The sequence below is a fragment of the Pinus tabuliformis genome, chromosome 1_1 (genome assembly GCF_031772625.1).
Source record: "Pinus tabuliformis cultivar Carrire ecotype Pingquan chromosome 1_1, CPIR1, whole genome shotgun sequence".
NCBI lineage: Eukaryota > Viridiplantae > Streptophyta > Pinopsida > Pinales > Pinaceae > Pinus > Pinus tabuliformis.
In genome coordinates this window covers 211821753-211839750 of record NC_142297.1, presented here as the reverse complement: position 1 = coordinate 211839750, position 17998 = coordinate 211821753, and the positions used below count along the sequence as shown (strand labels likewise).

The 17998-nt window shown below is 36.0% G+C and overlaps 1 protein-coding gene across 1 annotated transcript; it reads left to right on the top strand.

Moving 5' to 3' along the window:
* The first annotated feature begins 370 nt into the window (after positions 1-370).
* LOC149212291 (disease resistance protein L6-like) lies at positions 371-1809 on the top strand. Its single transcript, XM_089388619.1, has 3 exons — positions 371-502; positions 586-1371; positions 1492-1809. The coding sequence occupies exons 1-3, from the start codon at positions 371-373 to the stop codon at positions 1807-1809; spliced, it is 1236 nt and encodes a 411-aa protein (XP_089244745.1).
* The last annotated feature ends 16189 nt before the right edge of the window (positions 1810-17998 follow it).

Genomic DNA, 17998 nt, shown 5'->3' with positions numbered 1-17998 from the left:
TTTTATAATAATTAAAAAGTTACCCAAAAAAAAATAATGCCTCCTCTCATTACATTGTAAATATCTTTATTTTTATATCAAAAATCTAAACAAAATAATTATTATAAATTAATTAAAAAATATTGACCACAGCTATATAATCAAATAATTTTAATATGATTTTATAATTTACCGTGAATGACAAATATCAATATTTTTTTAAAATATTAAAAAATATATTTTAATATAATGTAGTTGTTAGCGGTCCTAATTATATTTTGGCCCACGCAGACCCAGTTTATTCTTTAGTCTATAAAAGTCCTTTCCATCGAGATATCTATTTGTGACCTTAAGTTGAAATCAACTTTTGAAATAAAAAAATAAGAGGGGCATGGAACGGGTGCTGGAAATAGTTCCGACTGGATTAGATGACAAAATTAAAGATTTTGAAGAAAGAGTGTTATCCCAGCAGCACCAAAATGGGGAGGCTAGGGTTGTAGGAATTGTGGGACTTGGGGGCGTTGTAAGAGAACGAAGTACCGTCGTTCCAGCTTTTTATCTGATGTCAGAGGAGAGGTCTCTCGAGGATCCTTAAAGTCCTTGCAGAATATAGACAACATTGATGCTGGCACCTCTCTTCTTCAAAAGCATCTCTCACAGTGTCACGCTCTTATCATTTTAGATGATGTGGATAGTCTCGATCAGCTGGATAAATTGCTTCCGATTACACCAGAGAATGTCCTTAATTGCAGTAGCTTAATTTTAATGACATCCCGAGATAAGAGCGTATTTACAAATTGGGGTGTTGAAGATGGATTTATTTACAAGCTGGAAGGCCTCAATCCACAACATTCCAGAGAGCTTTTCTGCTCGCATGCATTCCGACAGCCTCGTGTTGTTGAAGGATTCGAACAAGTGGTTAATGAGTTTTTGGTTACCTGCAAGGGGTTGCCATTATCTCTTAAAGTCATCGGCTCTCATCTTTATCGTAGAAATCTTCAGTATTGGAAATTGCAGTTGCGCAAAATTTCCAAAACACTTCCGGAGGATATACAAGAGACACTGAAAATTAGCTACGACAGTCTGGATGAAGAGGAGAGGCAAATATTCTTAGATATTGCCTGTTTCTTCATAGGACGAAGAAAGGAGACAGCCATTAGGATATGGGACGCATCCGGGTGGGAAGGATCGCTGGGTTTTCAGAATTTACAAAACAAGGGCCTCGTGGAGGTCAAGGTGGAGCAGTGTCTGGAGGATTTATATAACTCAGAAGAGGAGGCAGAATGCATAAGAATGCACGACCACCTTAGGGACCTGGGCAGAGTTCTGGCGAGCAAAGAACCTTTGCGTCGGATTTGGTTTGAAGCCCGAAGACATCCTGGCCACTTATTTGTACGTATCTGAAGTTTTTGACAGGCTTTTAAAATAGTGTTGTGATCTGTCAAATTTTGAATTCTTAAACTTTTCAAGGATGTCAATATTGTTTCTAATAGTGTCCACACAACAATTTAGGTGCGGGAAATCAAAACTTTTCCAGAATGCGATCATCTAATACCTGAGCTGAGGTTGCAGCTGCCCGACTTCGAGGATTCTTGTGCGGAAGGCATGAATGGCATGGAAGGCATATTCAGCGTTGGGCAGTCACTGCAACTAATATATCTTTCCTGTGGTTTCTATCCGTACTCCTCCTTAGCTTCACAGATTTCAACCCGGAATTTATTAGCTTTAGATATAAGGGGAGGCAATTTGGAAACGCTATGGCACCTTGAATCTCAGGTAGGTAGTCATGTAACTTATTGGCAGGGTTGTTTTTATTTTTCTTTATTGTAAATATTGTTTTGCAGTTTTGATATACCGCAATCCAAATAGTTGACAGAGGTTAGCATTGCAGGCACCTCTGAACCTGAGGCAGTTGCATATCGTGTCGTGTAAGCTGTCCAAGATTCCAGAGTCCGTAGGGAAGCTGAAGCACCTTGAGAAGATTGTCCTCAGGGGTTACCCAGATCGGCGACTGCCATTGGAAGCTTTGCCAGATGAGTTCTGTCATCTGCCATCGTTGAAATACTTGGAATTAAGTTGCTGTGATTAGAGGTGGTCCATTGATCTTGGGTTTAAAGGAACACATGGTCCCCTTATTCAAGGTGGTGATTGGATTGACATTACTCCACTCATTGCATCATTTTGTAATGAGGTAACAATAAATTTTCCTTGAGTGTGCAGCAAATATCGATTCAAATATTCAAGGTTTCCCCACCTTCTATACCTTGGATGTGATTGGTAAATATGAGACCATGATTTTTTATTTATTTTTCTCCATATGTCACCTCATAAGGCAACATTTTTGTGGCACCATCATAGGTGGTATTATATTTCCAATATAACTAATTTTCATGAGCTCCAAAGTGTAACCGAGCATTGGTCTATTCCCAAAACACATTGGGATGAACAAGTTTGTCACCTTTGTGATACTAAGAGGGTTGAAGATAAAAAATACTTTCTCTTGGATTGTGCAACTCCTACTCACATTCATTTTAATTTTCATAATATTTGTCACACTACCATCCTTCTCGACTTGTTAAGTCAATGGAACTACGGGGAACTAGGAACACTTCTCTCCCTTCTTTTCGATCGTAAAAATAAATTGTTAAAAAATCTCAATTAATCTTTCTTAAGGTCTAATAAACCATATTGGTCTTAGTGGACGTTAATCATCATCATCATCATCATCATCATATTACCTTTTAGTAATGAGGTAGCCACTAAACCCACCATGCTTGTTGCTTTGAGAAAAATCATTTGGTAACACCATGATATTTGGTATTGTAATACCATTTTGCAAGGGGTCGCCATTAAACCTATAGTGTTTGTCATCTCAAGGAAAAACATCTCAGGTATGTTTCTAGACACTTATTTATAACTCTTAAACCTTGAAGAAACATCTATGTTCTTAGGTAAAACACACCAAAATAGCTTGAAAAAATAGAGAAAGAAGTAACTATATGCCTTGCCAAATAGATATAAGAATGAAAGATAAGTATATTCAAGGAAAAAAACCTCCTTTTATGATAGAATAAATATACCATATGGACGATTTCAAGACTATATTTCCTTGGGGTGTGTGTGTGTGCGAGGGGAGAGAGAGAGAGATAAATGTTACATTATAAGCAAAGAAAATCGAGCCTTGTAATTCATCTAATAATTCATCAATGACATGAATAATAAACTTATATTTGATGGTCATTTTATTGCATTGTGTATACTTTGGACACATTACATGAACTTTCCTTCTTGTGAACCATCACTACTGATATAGTGAACACACACCCTCTTAAATTTTCTTGAACCCTACATTTAATTTCATTATTTTGTGCATGTGGATATCTTTAAGTCCTAGTGTTAGATGGTACACTTCTTCATTTCAAATGAATATCATGGTCATGATCTTGAGCAAGTGGAAGACCCTTAGACATTTTTTTCAAATACTTTTTGGAAAATACCATGAAAAGTTTATGAAAGTTAAGAGCCATTGATCCCAACAATTATAATTATTAGACACATAATAGTACAACATTAGCACCACCCATTCGGATTACAAATATGGTATTATCCAATAAGTATTTCCCCATGGTTAGCTTAATACTATGACATTTACCTAAATAATTTATGATGCCTCCATCTACAATCATTACTTAGTACTTTTGTGTTAGAGACATAAAGTAGTTGATAAGTTTTTCTAGCCTTGAATTAGTGAAGTTATAGGTGCTACCATAATCAATCAACAGTATTACCTTTTTCTTGTTGATATATCCTTTTATCTTAAGGTTTTGTGGAGTATTAATGCAAGGAAATGCATGATAAGATATGGTTGCACTAGTCCCTTATAGTTCTAGAACTTATGATGGTTTTATTTCTTGGTCTTCCTCCTTTCACAGTCTATGTATACTAATTTCTTCTCACCATATTTATGTCCCTTATTGTACTTGCTTTTTAAATTGAACTATAGTTCGTTTACTCTTCTTTGATCCATATGTTGAGGTGTCAATCTTATCATATGAGTGAGGTAAAGATATACAACATGGTTCACTCTATAGTTGTCAATGGTCGCCTTTTATTATCCATATTGTTGATTGCATTTTTCTTTTCCATACTCAAAGCATAATCTATGAATTTAGGTCCAAATATATGCAACTCATGATGATTGTTCTCCTTTAAATTTCCCATAAAGAGATTTAACAAATTATCATCTAGAATGTTTTTTACCCTAACACTAAGTTTTTGGAATTGTTGAATGTGCTTAATAAGTGGAACTCTTTATTGAAGATTTATCAATTGACTAAGAAAAGTGTTTCTCTTAATATCCCCATAATCTCGATCACTTCACTATCACAGTATTAGAACATTACAATATTTCCCATACAAAATAATTCATCACCTTAAGAAAGAACTAACAAGTAACCAAGAAGCTCACCAGCCATTAACCAACAACTAGCTAATTGTTCAACCTGACATAGAACCAACATAAGAGAAGGAATCGACGTAAGAAAAGGAACCAACCCGAGTCCATTCAACATATTCTTATTTATACATGATTGCATGGTCCTAATTCAACCTAATTACCATGGAAAACATTTACCATGGGCAAATAAACAACTAGTGTTATGCTTGACCCAATCAAAACTAGTCCAAAAGACTCAGTGAAACTTAACCACTTCTACATCAATCACATTGTGTGTTGATCCTCTCAGTGATGATTCTGCATATTGACCATTTTATGACAAATTTGTGTGTTGATACTGCATGCTATTTGATTATGCACATAACTTCAAAACTATCTCAAAAATTCAAACATTTCTCCAAATATTCTTCCCAAAACTGAGCCAAAATGCCACATTTCTCTAAATCTTGTTCCCAAAAGTGGCCCCAACATGACCCCAACACTCACCTATGGCATATCTTGAGCCACTCAACCCTTCTACTATGCCATACTTCTTTCATGAGTCTCTCTTTCTCTCGTCAAACTTCTGCATGCATATCCATCCATTTCTGTTGCTTCTTTTGGCGATAGGTTCCTTTACAAAGGCTTGCACTCTTTTGTTTCTACAAAGATCTGCATGCAATCTCTCATCGCATGCAGGGCCAATTCCTTTTGGATAATATAGCTTATGTGGCATCACGCAACATGACACTTCCTTTAAAAATCAATACTCAATCGTGGGTGATGTGGAGTGTCCTTGTAAACTTTTTGAACTAATGTTGTGTTGGGCTTCCTTGGTGGTACATCTCCATCTGAAAATTATCTTTGTGCTACCTCACCTACAACTGAGGTGTTAACACAATTTTCCATAGAATGTGTAACATCAATCATAACACGTTTCATCTCCACTTCGAGCTCCAGTCCTAATTTTTCCTTCCTCAAAGCCATATAAAACTTCCAACAATGCCTCACTCTATAATTCCCAATGACTCGAACTTCATCCCATCTCTCTCTGACCTCCATACTTCATAGATAGATAAATGGGGAGGATATGCATATATTGATAAGGAAGACATTGGGGAAGAGAATGAAGATAAGGAAAATATTAAAGAAGCAGACAAGGAAGAAGAAAGCATCCTCACAGGTAGCCAAGAAAAGTCCCAACAACATGTCAGGGGCAGTTCGGTCCATGTCATCAATGGCCATCAATGTATAATGGTGTTTCTATCAATGAAAAAGGGGTCTATTTGTGCACATAGTGTTTTCATTGATGAAAACAAGTGTTGTTGATGTTAAAGGAGATGCCTTAGGAAGCAACAATGTTATTTATGAAGTAGTATGACAACTTGATCTCTTGCATGGCCTCACTAGGTGAAGTTAAATATGATTTAAGTTTAAGGATTTTTTGTAGATCCTATTATATAATGTGATTATGAATGGTATGGTTGGATAGTCCTCTTTGAGACCTTTCCAACGGTATATAACACTTTGAAAACTCCTCCCAGATGATAAGTTATGAGCATTTGAAGTTGGTAGCTATAAAGAGGAGAAAAAAAACCAAATCTGCCAAATTTGTTAAAAGTCACACATGTTGAGGGTAGATCCAACACTGGAAGATAAATGAATGACTCCATGATGCACATGAATTTCTACATTGTTTAATGCAATTAAATAATGTGCATATTTTGGTTAAATAACAGTGATAAAAAATATAAACAATGAACGATGAACAAAGTTACATGACATTTAACCACTCCCGTCAGACCAATAAGAGGTTGACATGTGGTAATCATTAAGTGGAGATACAAGTGGAAAATTAAAGTGGCAGTACTAGGACATGTGGCATTTTATGATAAGTCCACATGGTAGAGAAGGTTGATATGGAATAATGGATTATGTGACACCCTGCCACATGGCATGTCAACAAGGCTTGTTTGATTAGCCAATAAGAATGAATTTGGATGACACGTGGCCTACTCAAAATGAGCCCGATGGAATATATATTTCATGATGATGTTAACAATAAAATGCATAATAAATTAACCCCCGAGTTTTATGGTATGGTTCTAATGAGTCATCCTACTCTTTGATTTAAGGGATCCATCACATATATATTATGACTTGGGTCATGGCTTAATATGAAATGAAGTGAACAAAGATAATAATAAATAGCTCAACCCTCATGGCTATTCTACAATGTGTTTATTTGTTCAGTCGCAAGGTTGACCCTGGAGCATGCCAAAGGGAACAAATCTTGTTTGACATGGATATGAATGGATTGCATTGTATTGGCTTGAACTCACTATGACATATCTTGTTTGATGTGGCTCACATTTCCATGAATCAAAATCTTTGTGATATGGATAATGACTAGTGTGTGCTAAAGAGAATGAATCTTGTTTGATGTGGATATGATTGGCTTGCATTGTATTGGCTCAGATTCTCTGTGATGTATCTTGTTTCACGTGGTTTGCATTGTATTGAATCAAACTCTTTGTGACGTGGATAACAACTAGAGTTTGTTGAAGGGCACAAATCTTGTTTGACATGGATATGGCTAGATCACATTGTATTGTTTTAGACTCTCTATGACGTATCGTATTTGATGTCACTCTCATTATATTCGCTCATACTCTCCCTGACATGGAAAAAACCCGTAATTGATGTGGATATGTTGGTTTGCATCATATTGGCTTAGACTCTTTTTGACAGGGATACAAAATAAAGTTTTTCAATCATTGATTGGTTCATACGTTGTGATGTAGTCCTTGTGATGTGGATACTAGTACAATTAGTATCATCAATCCTCCCTTAGCACAAGGTATTGACAGTTAGTTGGAACGTTGTTTGATTCTTAGGAGGTCAAAGGTTCGAACCTTGTTAGGTCATTAATTAATTTATTATTATTATTATTATATTATTCTTGCAAAAGCGCATTCTGTCAAATGATTAAGAGGCTAGAGAAGCATATTTTGTAGAAGGGATTCCATAGCAATTCCATTTTATAAAACACGCCTTGAAAGGACCATTTTGTTGAAAACATAATTTGTTTTTTGGTTTTATACTGTTTTTGGTCCCATTTCAAAGAAAATTAACAAGCATGATGATCAATATTCAATTGTGAACATTTATGAAGGCGTGAAAATCGTTGATGACATATTGTTGATGTCTGGAAATAGTGTTACGTGTTTTTGGGCCTTATGAGTAGGTTACAGTCAAGTGTTGAGTATATGGAAAAAATAGGTTCCAGATAGAGTTTTATGTGACTAAATTGATGAACATGTTGTAACAAGATATGGATAGGAAATGATAGGTTGATGAAATCATTGTGATAATAGTAGCATGATCAGTTTGAATATTTGTATTGCTTGAAGAGCATGTGGATCCATTTTAAAATATTATGAAAAGTGGTCCATGCGAAGTTGAAGGAGGAAGTGGGGTCCTACACTGAGGTTGGTTCCTCAATCAAGTTGAATCCTACAATAATTCAACTCTTGCACTTCTCTAAGGTTGGTGCCTCAATTAGGTTGTAGCCTATTGCAAATGGTTTCTTGCACATTTTCAAGGTTGGTGGCTCAATCATGTTGTAGTCTATCGCAAGTAGTTACTTGCACATATTGGGGGTCGGTCCCTCTAGTAGGTCAATTCCTACAAATCTATGTAATGAATTGAAGAAGAAGAAGAAAATAATTTTTGGTTTTCTCCCATAAGGGTTTCCACGTCAAATATTGTATTCTCTTATGTTGATGTGATGATGGCTTCTTGATGCATTGTTGTATTTTGTTATGCTGCAAATGGTTATGGTACACTACTACATTGTTTATTGATGAAATGTTTTCAAATCATGATTTTTCCATTACATTGATTCACCCCCCTTCTCATAATGATCTTTGGACTAACACACATATATGGAAGTAGTGTATATATGAAGATGCAAGTGTATATACTAAAGCAACGAATAGATAGAAGTGCAAACACTCAAAATGAAGTCTCACATGCACTTTTTCTTCCCTTGTGAAAAGAAAGCATTCACCAATATCAATGCAACCCTTAATTCCTACCTTAGGGTCCAATCCTATTGAAGTTCTTGAACATATTCATTCAATATTCGAAACTAGTGTTTTAACCTCTATGATTGAACAAGTTGTAAATATACCTAAATCATCTATAGATGTAGAATCTTCATGAATAGATAAATATTTATTATTATAATTTAAAATGTCTGGCATCTCTAAGGAAATTGAAAAATACATACCACCCCAATTCAAGAAATTGGGAATTTTAACAAGATCACAAGCAAGACAACTAGGCCAAGCACCAGTTGAATATATCATATCAGCTAAAGTTAAGAAACTTGAAGTTGAAGAATCATTTGAACAACCTTTCTCTGCAAAAACTAATTCCCTCTTCAATTGGGAAGAAGAGTGGTAAAAGGGTTATATTTAAGAAGTTGAAGTTGCTTTAATACACATATCAACACTAGGAACAAATCCTATTGTGAGTCTTCCATACTAACCTTTACCATCCTATTCTAAATCATATTCATTAGCTACTTCAATGGATAGAGTTAAATAACCACAAAAACTAGGAAGGCCTTGGCTATCTCTTGGAGCAATTCGAATTCTAGGTGTTCAATATGATTTACCAAAGCATCTTAAAAATTCCTTGCAAAATTTGATCCCGAAAATAAGGAATCTCCAAAGGATCATATTAATTTATTTATGCTAGTAGTTTACCTAATGGGTGTACACCCTAAAAATGTTGTATGTCATATTTTCCCTTTTACTTTTTAGTAAAAGGCCTCTAATTGGTATTTAATTTTCATAGCCAAAAGGAACCACAAAAAAAGGTATGATTTCAAGGAAGCATTCTGATGATAAGCCACTAGCAATATTAGTTCTCAAACTCTCCATAATCAAAATGAATTCAATAGAGAAGATAAAATATTTCAATCAAAGGTTTCTATCTTTGTTGAATAAAATTCCTACTAAATCTAGGTGTGCAATTAATGTCCTTCTTGAATTCTATACTACTTTTCCTTCATCAATCCCCATTTTTGTCAAGAGAGCAACTAAAAACACATTAAATTAAATAATGCAAGAAACTCTCGAAGTTGAGAAAGAGAAGATGATAATTTCTAACAAATATCCAACAGAAGACAAAAGATAATGAAGATCAACAAATTGAGGAGGTTAACGCAGTCCAAACCAGAGGTAAAGGGCGTTTTCCTACTGCTTCCAATCCAACTTCTTCTACATCCAAAAGGTCTCAACCTCAATCTTATGAAAAAACAACTATTTGGACGTTAGTTTTTTCTAATCAATTGGATTATGATATCATTGAGGATATTAAGAGGACCCAAGCTAATATTTCCTCTTTCGAGTTATTTTCACTTTTGTGACAAAAGTGAAAGTGTACATGGAAGCCACACATGTGCTTGTGATTCCATATATGCACCACTTTCATATATGTGTGCATATATAGAAGCTAGCTTTTATGTATGTGTCATTCATGTATATGTGAATAAATACGAAATTCAGCTTCCACATATGCACACTTTGATAGAAGATACATAAGAGCATGTTCTTTTGATATGCACACTTCCATATCTGCATGCATATATGAAAGATTCTTAAGTGTGCATATATGAAAAAAAAACACATATACACCCTTTCTTATATGCACACTCCCCTATCTTCCTTATATGTGCACTTCCATATATGCAACACATATATGGAATTAGAATTTTGTATATACATGAATGGAAGCTATATTTGCTTCTCTATATGCTCTTCTTCCATATATGCGTGCATATATAAGAGTATCATATAGCTTCATGTATATAGAAGTAGCACATATATGGAAGTTGATGCAATTACAGAATTAGTGCATATATAGAAATTCGATCTCATATAAAAAAGTGGCACATATACAAAATTGGAACATAGGTGGACTTAAAAGAACATTGGTGCATATATGGAATTGAAAGCGCATATATAAAAGTGGAACATATATAGAAGCAAATGTAACTCATGTATGCACATATACAAATCTTGCTTCGGTACATGTGCATCTTCCATATATGCATGCATGTGCAAAAGATACGAAATATATGAAAGTGTGCATACATAAAAGAGTATATGTGCACACTTTTTCATATATGCACTCTTAAGTATCTTCCACATATGTACGCATATACGGAAGAGCACATTCTTTTATATCTTCTTTCTAAGTGTTTATATGTGGACAATGACTTTTGTATATTTGCACATATACACGAGTGACACATATACGAAAGTTGACTTCCATATATGCATGGCTCCCATATATCACCACTTTTATATATGTGCACATATACATGAATGACATATATATGAAAATTGGCTTTTGTAAATGCATGACTTCTATATGTGCACTCATATATGGAAGCACAAGTGGATTTCCAATTTTTGTATATGTTCTTGCACTTTTGTTTATGATGCAGATGTTTACTAAGAGAGTTAGTTTAATAAGATAGGATTTAATTATTTATTGTATTTTTCTATAGTTTTAGGAGAAAATAAGAATATTGTAAATAAGAGAAGGTTCAAGAATATTTTGGAAAAATTGAGAGAATTGCAGGTTAGTTAGATCTTATCTAGAGATAAGGGATTAGGTGAGAAATTTTATGGATCATGAGAGATATTTTGGGAGTTTGTTTAGGATCTAGAACCTACTTTGGGTTCAGATCCACTTGTATAAATCTAGGTGAGCCCATGAAACATGCATGTAAGTGAGTGAGAGAGGAATGACAGGGTAATGAGTAGGCCAAGAGTTCTCATGTAAATATTAAATTTATTATAAAGTTATTTCTGAATTTTTATGTGCATATGTATATATTATTGGATTTCAATTCAGTTTTAGTGTGTGATAATTTTTAAGTTACTGGGCAATTTTTTCTGCGGCGTTATTTTTGGTATCAGAGCAAGTTTCGATCCTTGTGGTGGCCACTCCACCCGGAATATCGTTGAAATATTAATTTCCAACTGCCCGCATTAACTTCAGCAAAACCACCAGTAATTTTATCGCACCACTTTTCGCACAAAGAGGTTTCTGTCAGAAGGCCTCCGACACAATCAGCTCCAGCCACGCGTCCTGTGTACGAACCAAATACTGCCCATCTCCCGGACACTAAACTTCGATTGGTTTGTGTGAGTTAGGTGTGCGAAATGCGTCCGATCAAGTCAACGGACATGGATCTTCATCAATCTGCCAGAACGTTATTTTTACTTTTACCGCCGGCTTTTATTTAATGCATTTAATGAACTGTCATAGTCGTTGGTAAATGTTTTAATTTTTGTTTGCACGGAAGTATGGGGAATTTAAAATAGGTATGGGCAAGTCAACGAACATTTAAAAATCCTTTTGTTTTGGTATATGTTTTAGTTTTTGTGTTTTTTATCGCACATTGTAATAGGGGATGAAAAGAGGGCTCGCGGGAGCAAAGAAAACAACAAGAAATCCAACACACAGCAGTGTGAATAAAAGTGTGGAGCATATGCATTGAAATGAAATGTATGGTGTGGCGCAGTAGCGCAAATGTAATTGTTTTTTTTAATATGTAATGTGAAAACCCAGGAATGTAATGAAAGATTTCACTCAGAAGTGAATGTGAAAGTTTTTTTATTTTACAGCAGTAAACCCATGTAAGAATTTTTATTCTACAGCAGTAAATGTAAAAACCCTTTTTACAGTAGTAAATGTGAATGAAGATTTTACACAGCAGTGTAAAAATCAGTTGTAAAAGAGGCAGAGTTTTTTTTTGGTGAAAGCTTTTGGTGAATCCCTTTGAGAGAGAGGAAGAAAATTGTATCAGGCAGTTTATAAATTAATACAGCTAAGAAACTCTGCTTTGTTCAGAATTTTTTTTGGGGCTTCCCTGTGCAAAAGATCCTGTGGCAGAAATAGAGTATTTCCTCTGTTCAATATTTGTTTGAAATTACCATAAATTTCCAACATGGTATCAGAGCAGATCCAGGCTCTTTGAAGGTGTAAAGAAGCTGAAGGAAGGTTCCTTTTGTTGCATCAGTAAATCCTCTCCAGCAAAGTGAATGTTGGGCCATGAATACGACCACTTTGTAACACTTATTTCATCCATTTTTACTCTTCTCTATTATATCATCTATTATAATTTATCATTTAAATCCATTTTATAAATGATTTATGCTCTCATGGATGAATATTATTTATGCTCCTTTATTTCTAATAAATTGATGATTATGCATTATTTTATCAATGATAGTTCTAATAAGTTGGTTATAACATTATTCACCATTTTAGCTTCCAAGGTAACTTCCAGATTGAAGATTTGATTTTTAAATCTGCCAACTCAGAAATTCGCTGGTTTAAGGAGTGACAGTTTTGCGATTGAGATTCTGAGCAAATGAAGACGAATTTGATAAATCCGGAACATGGGTTTTGTCCAGAACGGGCCCAATTAATTTTAAAAAGAACGGTTTGCCCAAATTCGGCTTTTACAGAGAGAAACGTAGGGTTCTTTCAGCACGACCAACTTAGAAATTCGCTGGTTTAAGGAGCGACAGTTTTGCGGTTCAGATTCTGAGCAAATGAAGACGAATTTGAGAAATCCGGAACATGGGTTTTGTCCAAAACAGGCCCAATTAACTTTTTCAAAGAACGGTTTGCCCAAATTTGGCTTGTACAGAGAGAAACGCAGGGTTCTTTGAGCACGATTTTCTCAGATTTGCAGTTGCGGCCGTCCTCCAAATCTCAGCTGCAAAGCCAAATTCGCCTTGTTCTTGTTGATCAAATGGTTAGAAGCAAACCAATTTTGTAATAGGAATCATGTTGTACTTATCCTTATTGTAACTTCTCTCTGATCTCTCTCTATTTAAATGAAAACAGAGATCAGAGATGGGGATGATTTGAAGAGACTTCAGGATGACTTTGGGGATTCGAATGATGGCGAATTGATGATTTGAATTAGAGATTTAGAAGCAAGGATTCATGATAGGATAGGAGGAAGGAAGGATTGTTTTATGCTGTAAGTCTCAAAGCTTCAACTATTGTAATGATTTCACTATTTAATGATTAATACATAATTTGGGCATTGCTGTTCACTCTTTTCCTTCTGAAGTAACCCAGCAGCGTCCGCTGGCGGCTAAGGGCCCAGCCTCTGGTGGAGTACGCTGCTGCTGTGTATCATATATTTAAAATTGCTGCTGTGTGACGGTTTGTTTTCCTTTTCATTTCTTTAAATTGTTTTGTTCAACGATCTTTTGTTTATGAACATTTCGCAGAAATTACTTTGTTATATTGAAATCATAATTGGATTGCGTGAGTGATAGAATTATTAATTATAACTTGAAATGTACTGCTGATAATTTCGATCTAATACTGCGCTGTCTAATTAAGAACCGTGGTCCATTTAACTGCTACTCATTTATAATTGCCATGGTTGTTCAATTAAGTTACTCCTCAAATATAACTGCGATTGTAATTGCTTCAATAACTGCGATTAATGTTCATGTTGCTGGATTAAGGTTGCTGATCCAATTACATTTATAGTTTGTTGTGTCTTTCCAATTACTTAAGTTTTGCTGTTCGGTTCCTTTAATTCCGGTTTGCTGTTCCATTTAGGGCCGTTCCATTTTAGACTTGCTCTTCCATTTCCTATTTGCTGTTCTATTTTACTTTCTGCCGTTCCATTTACTTGCATTTGCTGCTTTGGTGTGAGAGAAGGTCTAAGGCTGTAGTGAGTCTCAGCAGTCGTTGCCTAGCTCCCAGACCTATGGTCCGTGCTCTAATTTCCTTTCCATCAGTTTCTAGAGGGATGGGTTATCACTTCCGCACCCTTGACTGATAAGCTGTCTTGTGTGATTTTATCCTTTTGAAGTAATTTAGTCATAGTTTAGCATCCGTCTACTCCTGTGTTCTCTGAACGTTGTGCTACTAAACATTACTCTTGAGTAAATAGCCACCTCAGACTGAGTACATTCTTGAAATAAAAAGTCGTCCCTGGGTTGACAATTAATGTGAGGTAATTAAGAGTTTAAAAGACACTTTTTTATCGCTCCACAGTGAAGTCTCAGGCAAAATAATCCAGGTATTCCTCAAAGTTTTTTTTGTTACTGCTGAAGAAACAATCAGTATTTTAAATATACAGTCAAGGATTTAGAGGCATAGCTGAGAATGCAAGGAATGGCTAGCACAAGCATTAGCATGGGCATGTTTAATACTCAGCTCCCACAGTTTAATGGGAAAAACTATGACTACTGGGCAATAACCATGAGAGCCCTGTTTGTCTCACAAGATCTATGGGAACTTGTTGAATATGGGTTTGAAGAACCAGCAGATGAAAATCAATTTAACAGCTTAACTCAGGGAGAGAAGGATCTGTTGAAGAGCAATAGGAAGAAGGATTCAAAAGCCCTTGTGTTTTTGTATCAAGCAGTGGACCAGAGTGTGTTTCCAAGGATAGCAGCAGCTAAGACATCCAAAGAAGCATGGCAAACCCTCAAGACAGCCTATCAAGGCATGGAGAAAGTGAAAACAACAAAACTACAGTTGCTGAGGAAAGATTTTGAGAATCTGAGCATGAAGGAGTCAGACAACATTGACTCATTCTTCACACATGTAATTGGTCTGGTCACACAGATAAGGACTCATGGAGAGACTCTTGAAGAAAGGAGGATTGTGGAGAAAATATTGAGAGTCCTACCCTCAAGATTCCATGTGATTGTCACCACCATAGAAGAGACAAAGGATCTCTCAAACTTTTCAGTTGATGAGCTTCATGCATCACTGATAACACATGAGAAAAGGTTGAGTAGAAATGAAAACTCATCTCTAGAGCAAGCCTTCAAGACCCAGATGTCTTTTGGAAGAGGAAGAGGTCAAGGCAGAGGAAACAAGAGAGGAAGAGGCAGAAGCCAAAATAGAGGTGGAAGGAACAGTCCAACAAATGCTCAAGGAAGAGGCAGCAATCCAAATCAGAACCAAGGCCAAGGCAGCGGTCAACAAAGAGGACAACATCATGCTCAAGGACAAAGGTATGAAAAATCCAATGTCCAATGTTATTACTGTAAAAAATATGGGCATTATGCAAATGAATGTAGGAAAAAGCAGCATGATATGAGTAATAGACCAAATGCAAATGTCACTAGAGAAAACATCAGTCAAGATAATGTGTTGTTAGCTTGTAACATGGCTGAAACAAATAGTGAAGACATATGGTTTTTAGACTCAGGTTGCAGCAACCATATGACAGGAAACCTAGCCTTGTTTTCCAATTTAGATCAAAATGTGAAATCAGAAGTCACACTTGGAACTGATAGCAAAATTTATGTTATGGGAAAAGGAGAAGTCAAAATATTTACAAAGAAGGGTGAAAGGAAAACTATAGCAGATGTCTACTATGTCCCTGGAATGAGATGTAACCTCTTGAGTATTGGACAGCTTGTCCATAAGGGGTACAATGTTTTCTTTAAAAATGATGTATGCACCATCATGGATAGAGCACCCAGCAAAAGATGCATTGCTGAAGTGAAGATGACAAGGAATAGGATGTTCCCTCTCAGAATAAGGGCAGATTTGAAAAACAAAGAAGTAATTGCAGCAGTTACCCAATAGGCTTTCCAAAGTGTACCAAAAGATGAAAATTGGTTGTGGCAGTTGAGATTTGGACATCTCAACTTTGGAGGTCTTAACTTGTTGAGTAGGAAAGGAATGGTAAGAGGATTACCATTGATAGAGAAATCGGACAACCTTTGTGAAGGTTGCATATTGGGTAAATTACATAGAGAAAGCTTTCCATCAGGGAAAAGCATAAGGGCAAAAGCACCCTTAGAGGTTGTCCACTCAGATTTATGTGGACCGATGCAAACTCCATCACTAGCAGGCAGCCAATATTTTTTGACATTCATTGATGATTTCACTAGAAAGACTTGGGTTTATTTCCTGAAGAACAAAAGTGAAGTGTTTGAAAAATTCTGAAATTTCAAAGCACTTGTTGAAAACCAAAGCGGGCTGCATATCAAAGTATTGAGAACTGACAGAGGAGGTGAGTACATCTCCAAGGAATTCCTACGGTTTTGTAGAGAAAATGGAATACACAAACAGTTTACAGCTATGTACACCCCGCAGCAAAATGGAGTTGCTGAAAGGAAGAACAGGACCATCATGGTTATGGCGAGGAGCATGTTGAAGGCAAAGCATTTGCCAAATGATTATTGAGCTGAAGCTGTACACTGTGCAGTATATATTTTAAATAGGTGTCCTACAAAAGCAGTGATGAACAAAGTGCCAAAAGAAGCATGGAGTGGGAGAAGGCAAGGAGTCACCCACATGAAAGCACTTCCGGTTATGTTTTTCACATGGGTTCAGAGGGCCATTTCATGGGTTTCTAAGAAGCAGTCAATTGTGACGTTGTCTACAGCAAAGGCAGAATATGTGGCAGCTACAGTAGCAGCATGTCAAGCAGTTTGGATGAGAAGGATGTTGAGGAGCTTAGGCCAAGAGCAGGCAAAAGCAACAGTGATTTTTTGTGACAATAGCTCAGCGATTGCATTATCCAAGAATTCAGTGTTTCATAAGAGAACGAAACACATTGACACAAGGTTTCATTACATCAGGGAATTGGTGAGCAATGGAGAAATTGTTCTAAAACATTGTAGGATTCAGGAACAGGTTGCAGACATTTTGAAAAAGCCATTGGACCAGAAAAGCTTTGAATTTTTGAGGAAATGTTTGGGTATGACTGATAACCCAACAGTTGAAATTAAAGGGGAGTGTTGAAATATTAATTTCCAACTGCCCGCATTAACTCCAGCAAAACCACTGGTAATTTTATCGCACCACTTTTCGCACAAAGAGGTTTCTGTCAGAGGGCCTCCGACACAATCAGCTCCAGCCACGCATCATGTGTACGATCCAAATACTACTCATCTCCCGGACACTAAACTTCGATTGGTTTGTGTGAATTAGGTGTGCGAAATGCGTCCGATCAAGTCAACGGACATGGATCTTCATCAACGTGCCAGAACGTTATTTTTTATTTTACCGCTAGAGCATATGCATTGAAATGAAATGTATGGTGTGGCGCAGTAGCGCAAATGTAATTGTTTTTTTTAATATGTAATGTGAAAACCCATGAATGTAATGAAAGATTTCACTCAAAAGTGAATGTGAAAGTTTTTTTATTTTACAGCAGTAAACCCATGTAAGAATTTTTATTCTACAGCAGTAAATGTGAACAGTGTAAAAATCACTTGTAAAAGAGGAGCTTTTTTTTTTGTGAAAGTTTTTGGTGAATACCTCTAAGAGAGAGGAAAAAAATTGTATCGCGCAGTTTATAAATTAATACAAAACTCTGCTTTGTTCAGAATTTTTTTTTGGGGTTTCCCTGTGCAAAAGATCCTGTGGCAGAAACAGAGTATTTCCTCTGTTCAATATTTGTTTGAAATTACCAAAAATTTCCAACAAATATTGTTGGCTACACAAATTATTACGCAGAGCCCAAGAATAGCGAGAAGACGTGATTTTTCT

What these genes read in the sequence shown, in the direction of transcription:
- LOC149212291 (XM_089388619.1), top strand. Translation starts at nt 371, where the DNA reads ATGGAACGGGTGCTGGAAATAGTTCCGACTGGATTAGATGACAAAATT. An exon ending in TTGTGGGACTTGGGGGCGTT is followed by an intron (nt 503 to 585) that starts GTAAGAGAACGA and finishes AAGTCCTTGCAG; the next exon opens with AATATAGACAACATTGATGC. An exon ending in GACATCCTGGCCACTTATTT is followed by an intron (nt 1,372 to 1,491) that starts GTACGTATCTGA and finishes ACAACAATTTAG; the next exon opens with GTGCGGGAAATCAAAACTTT.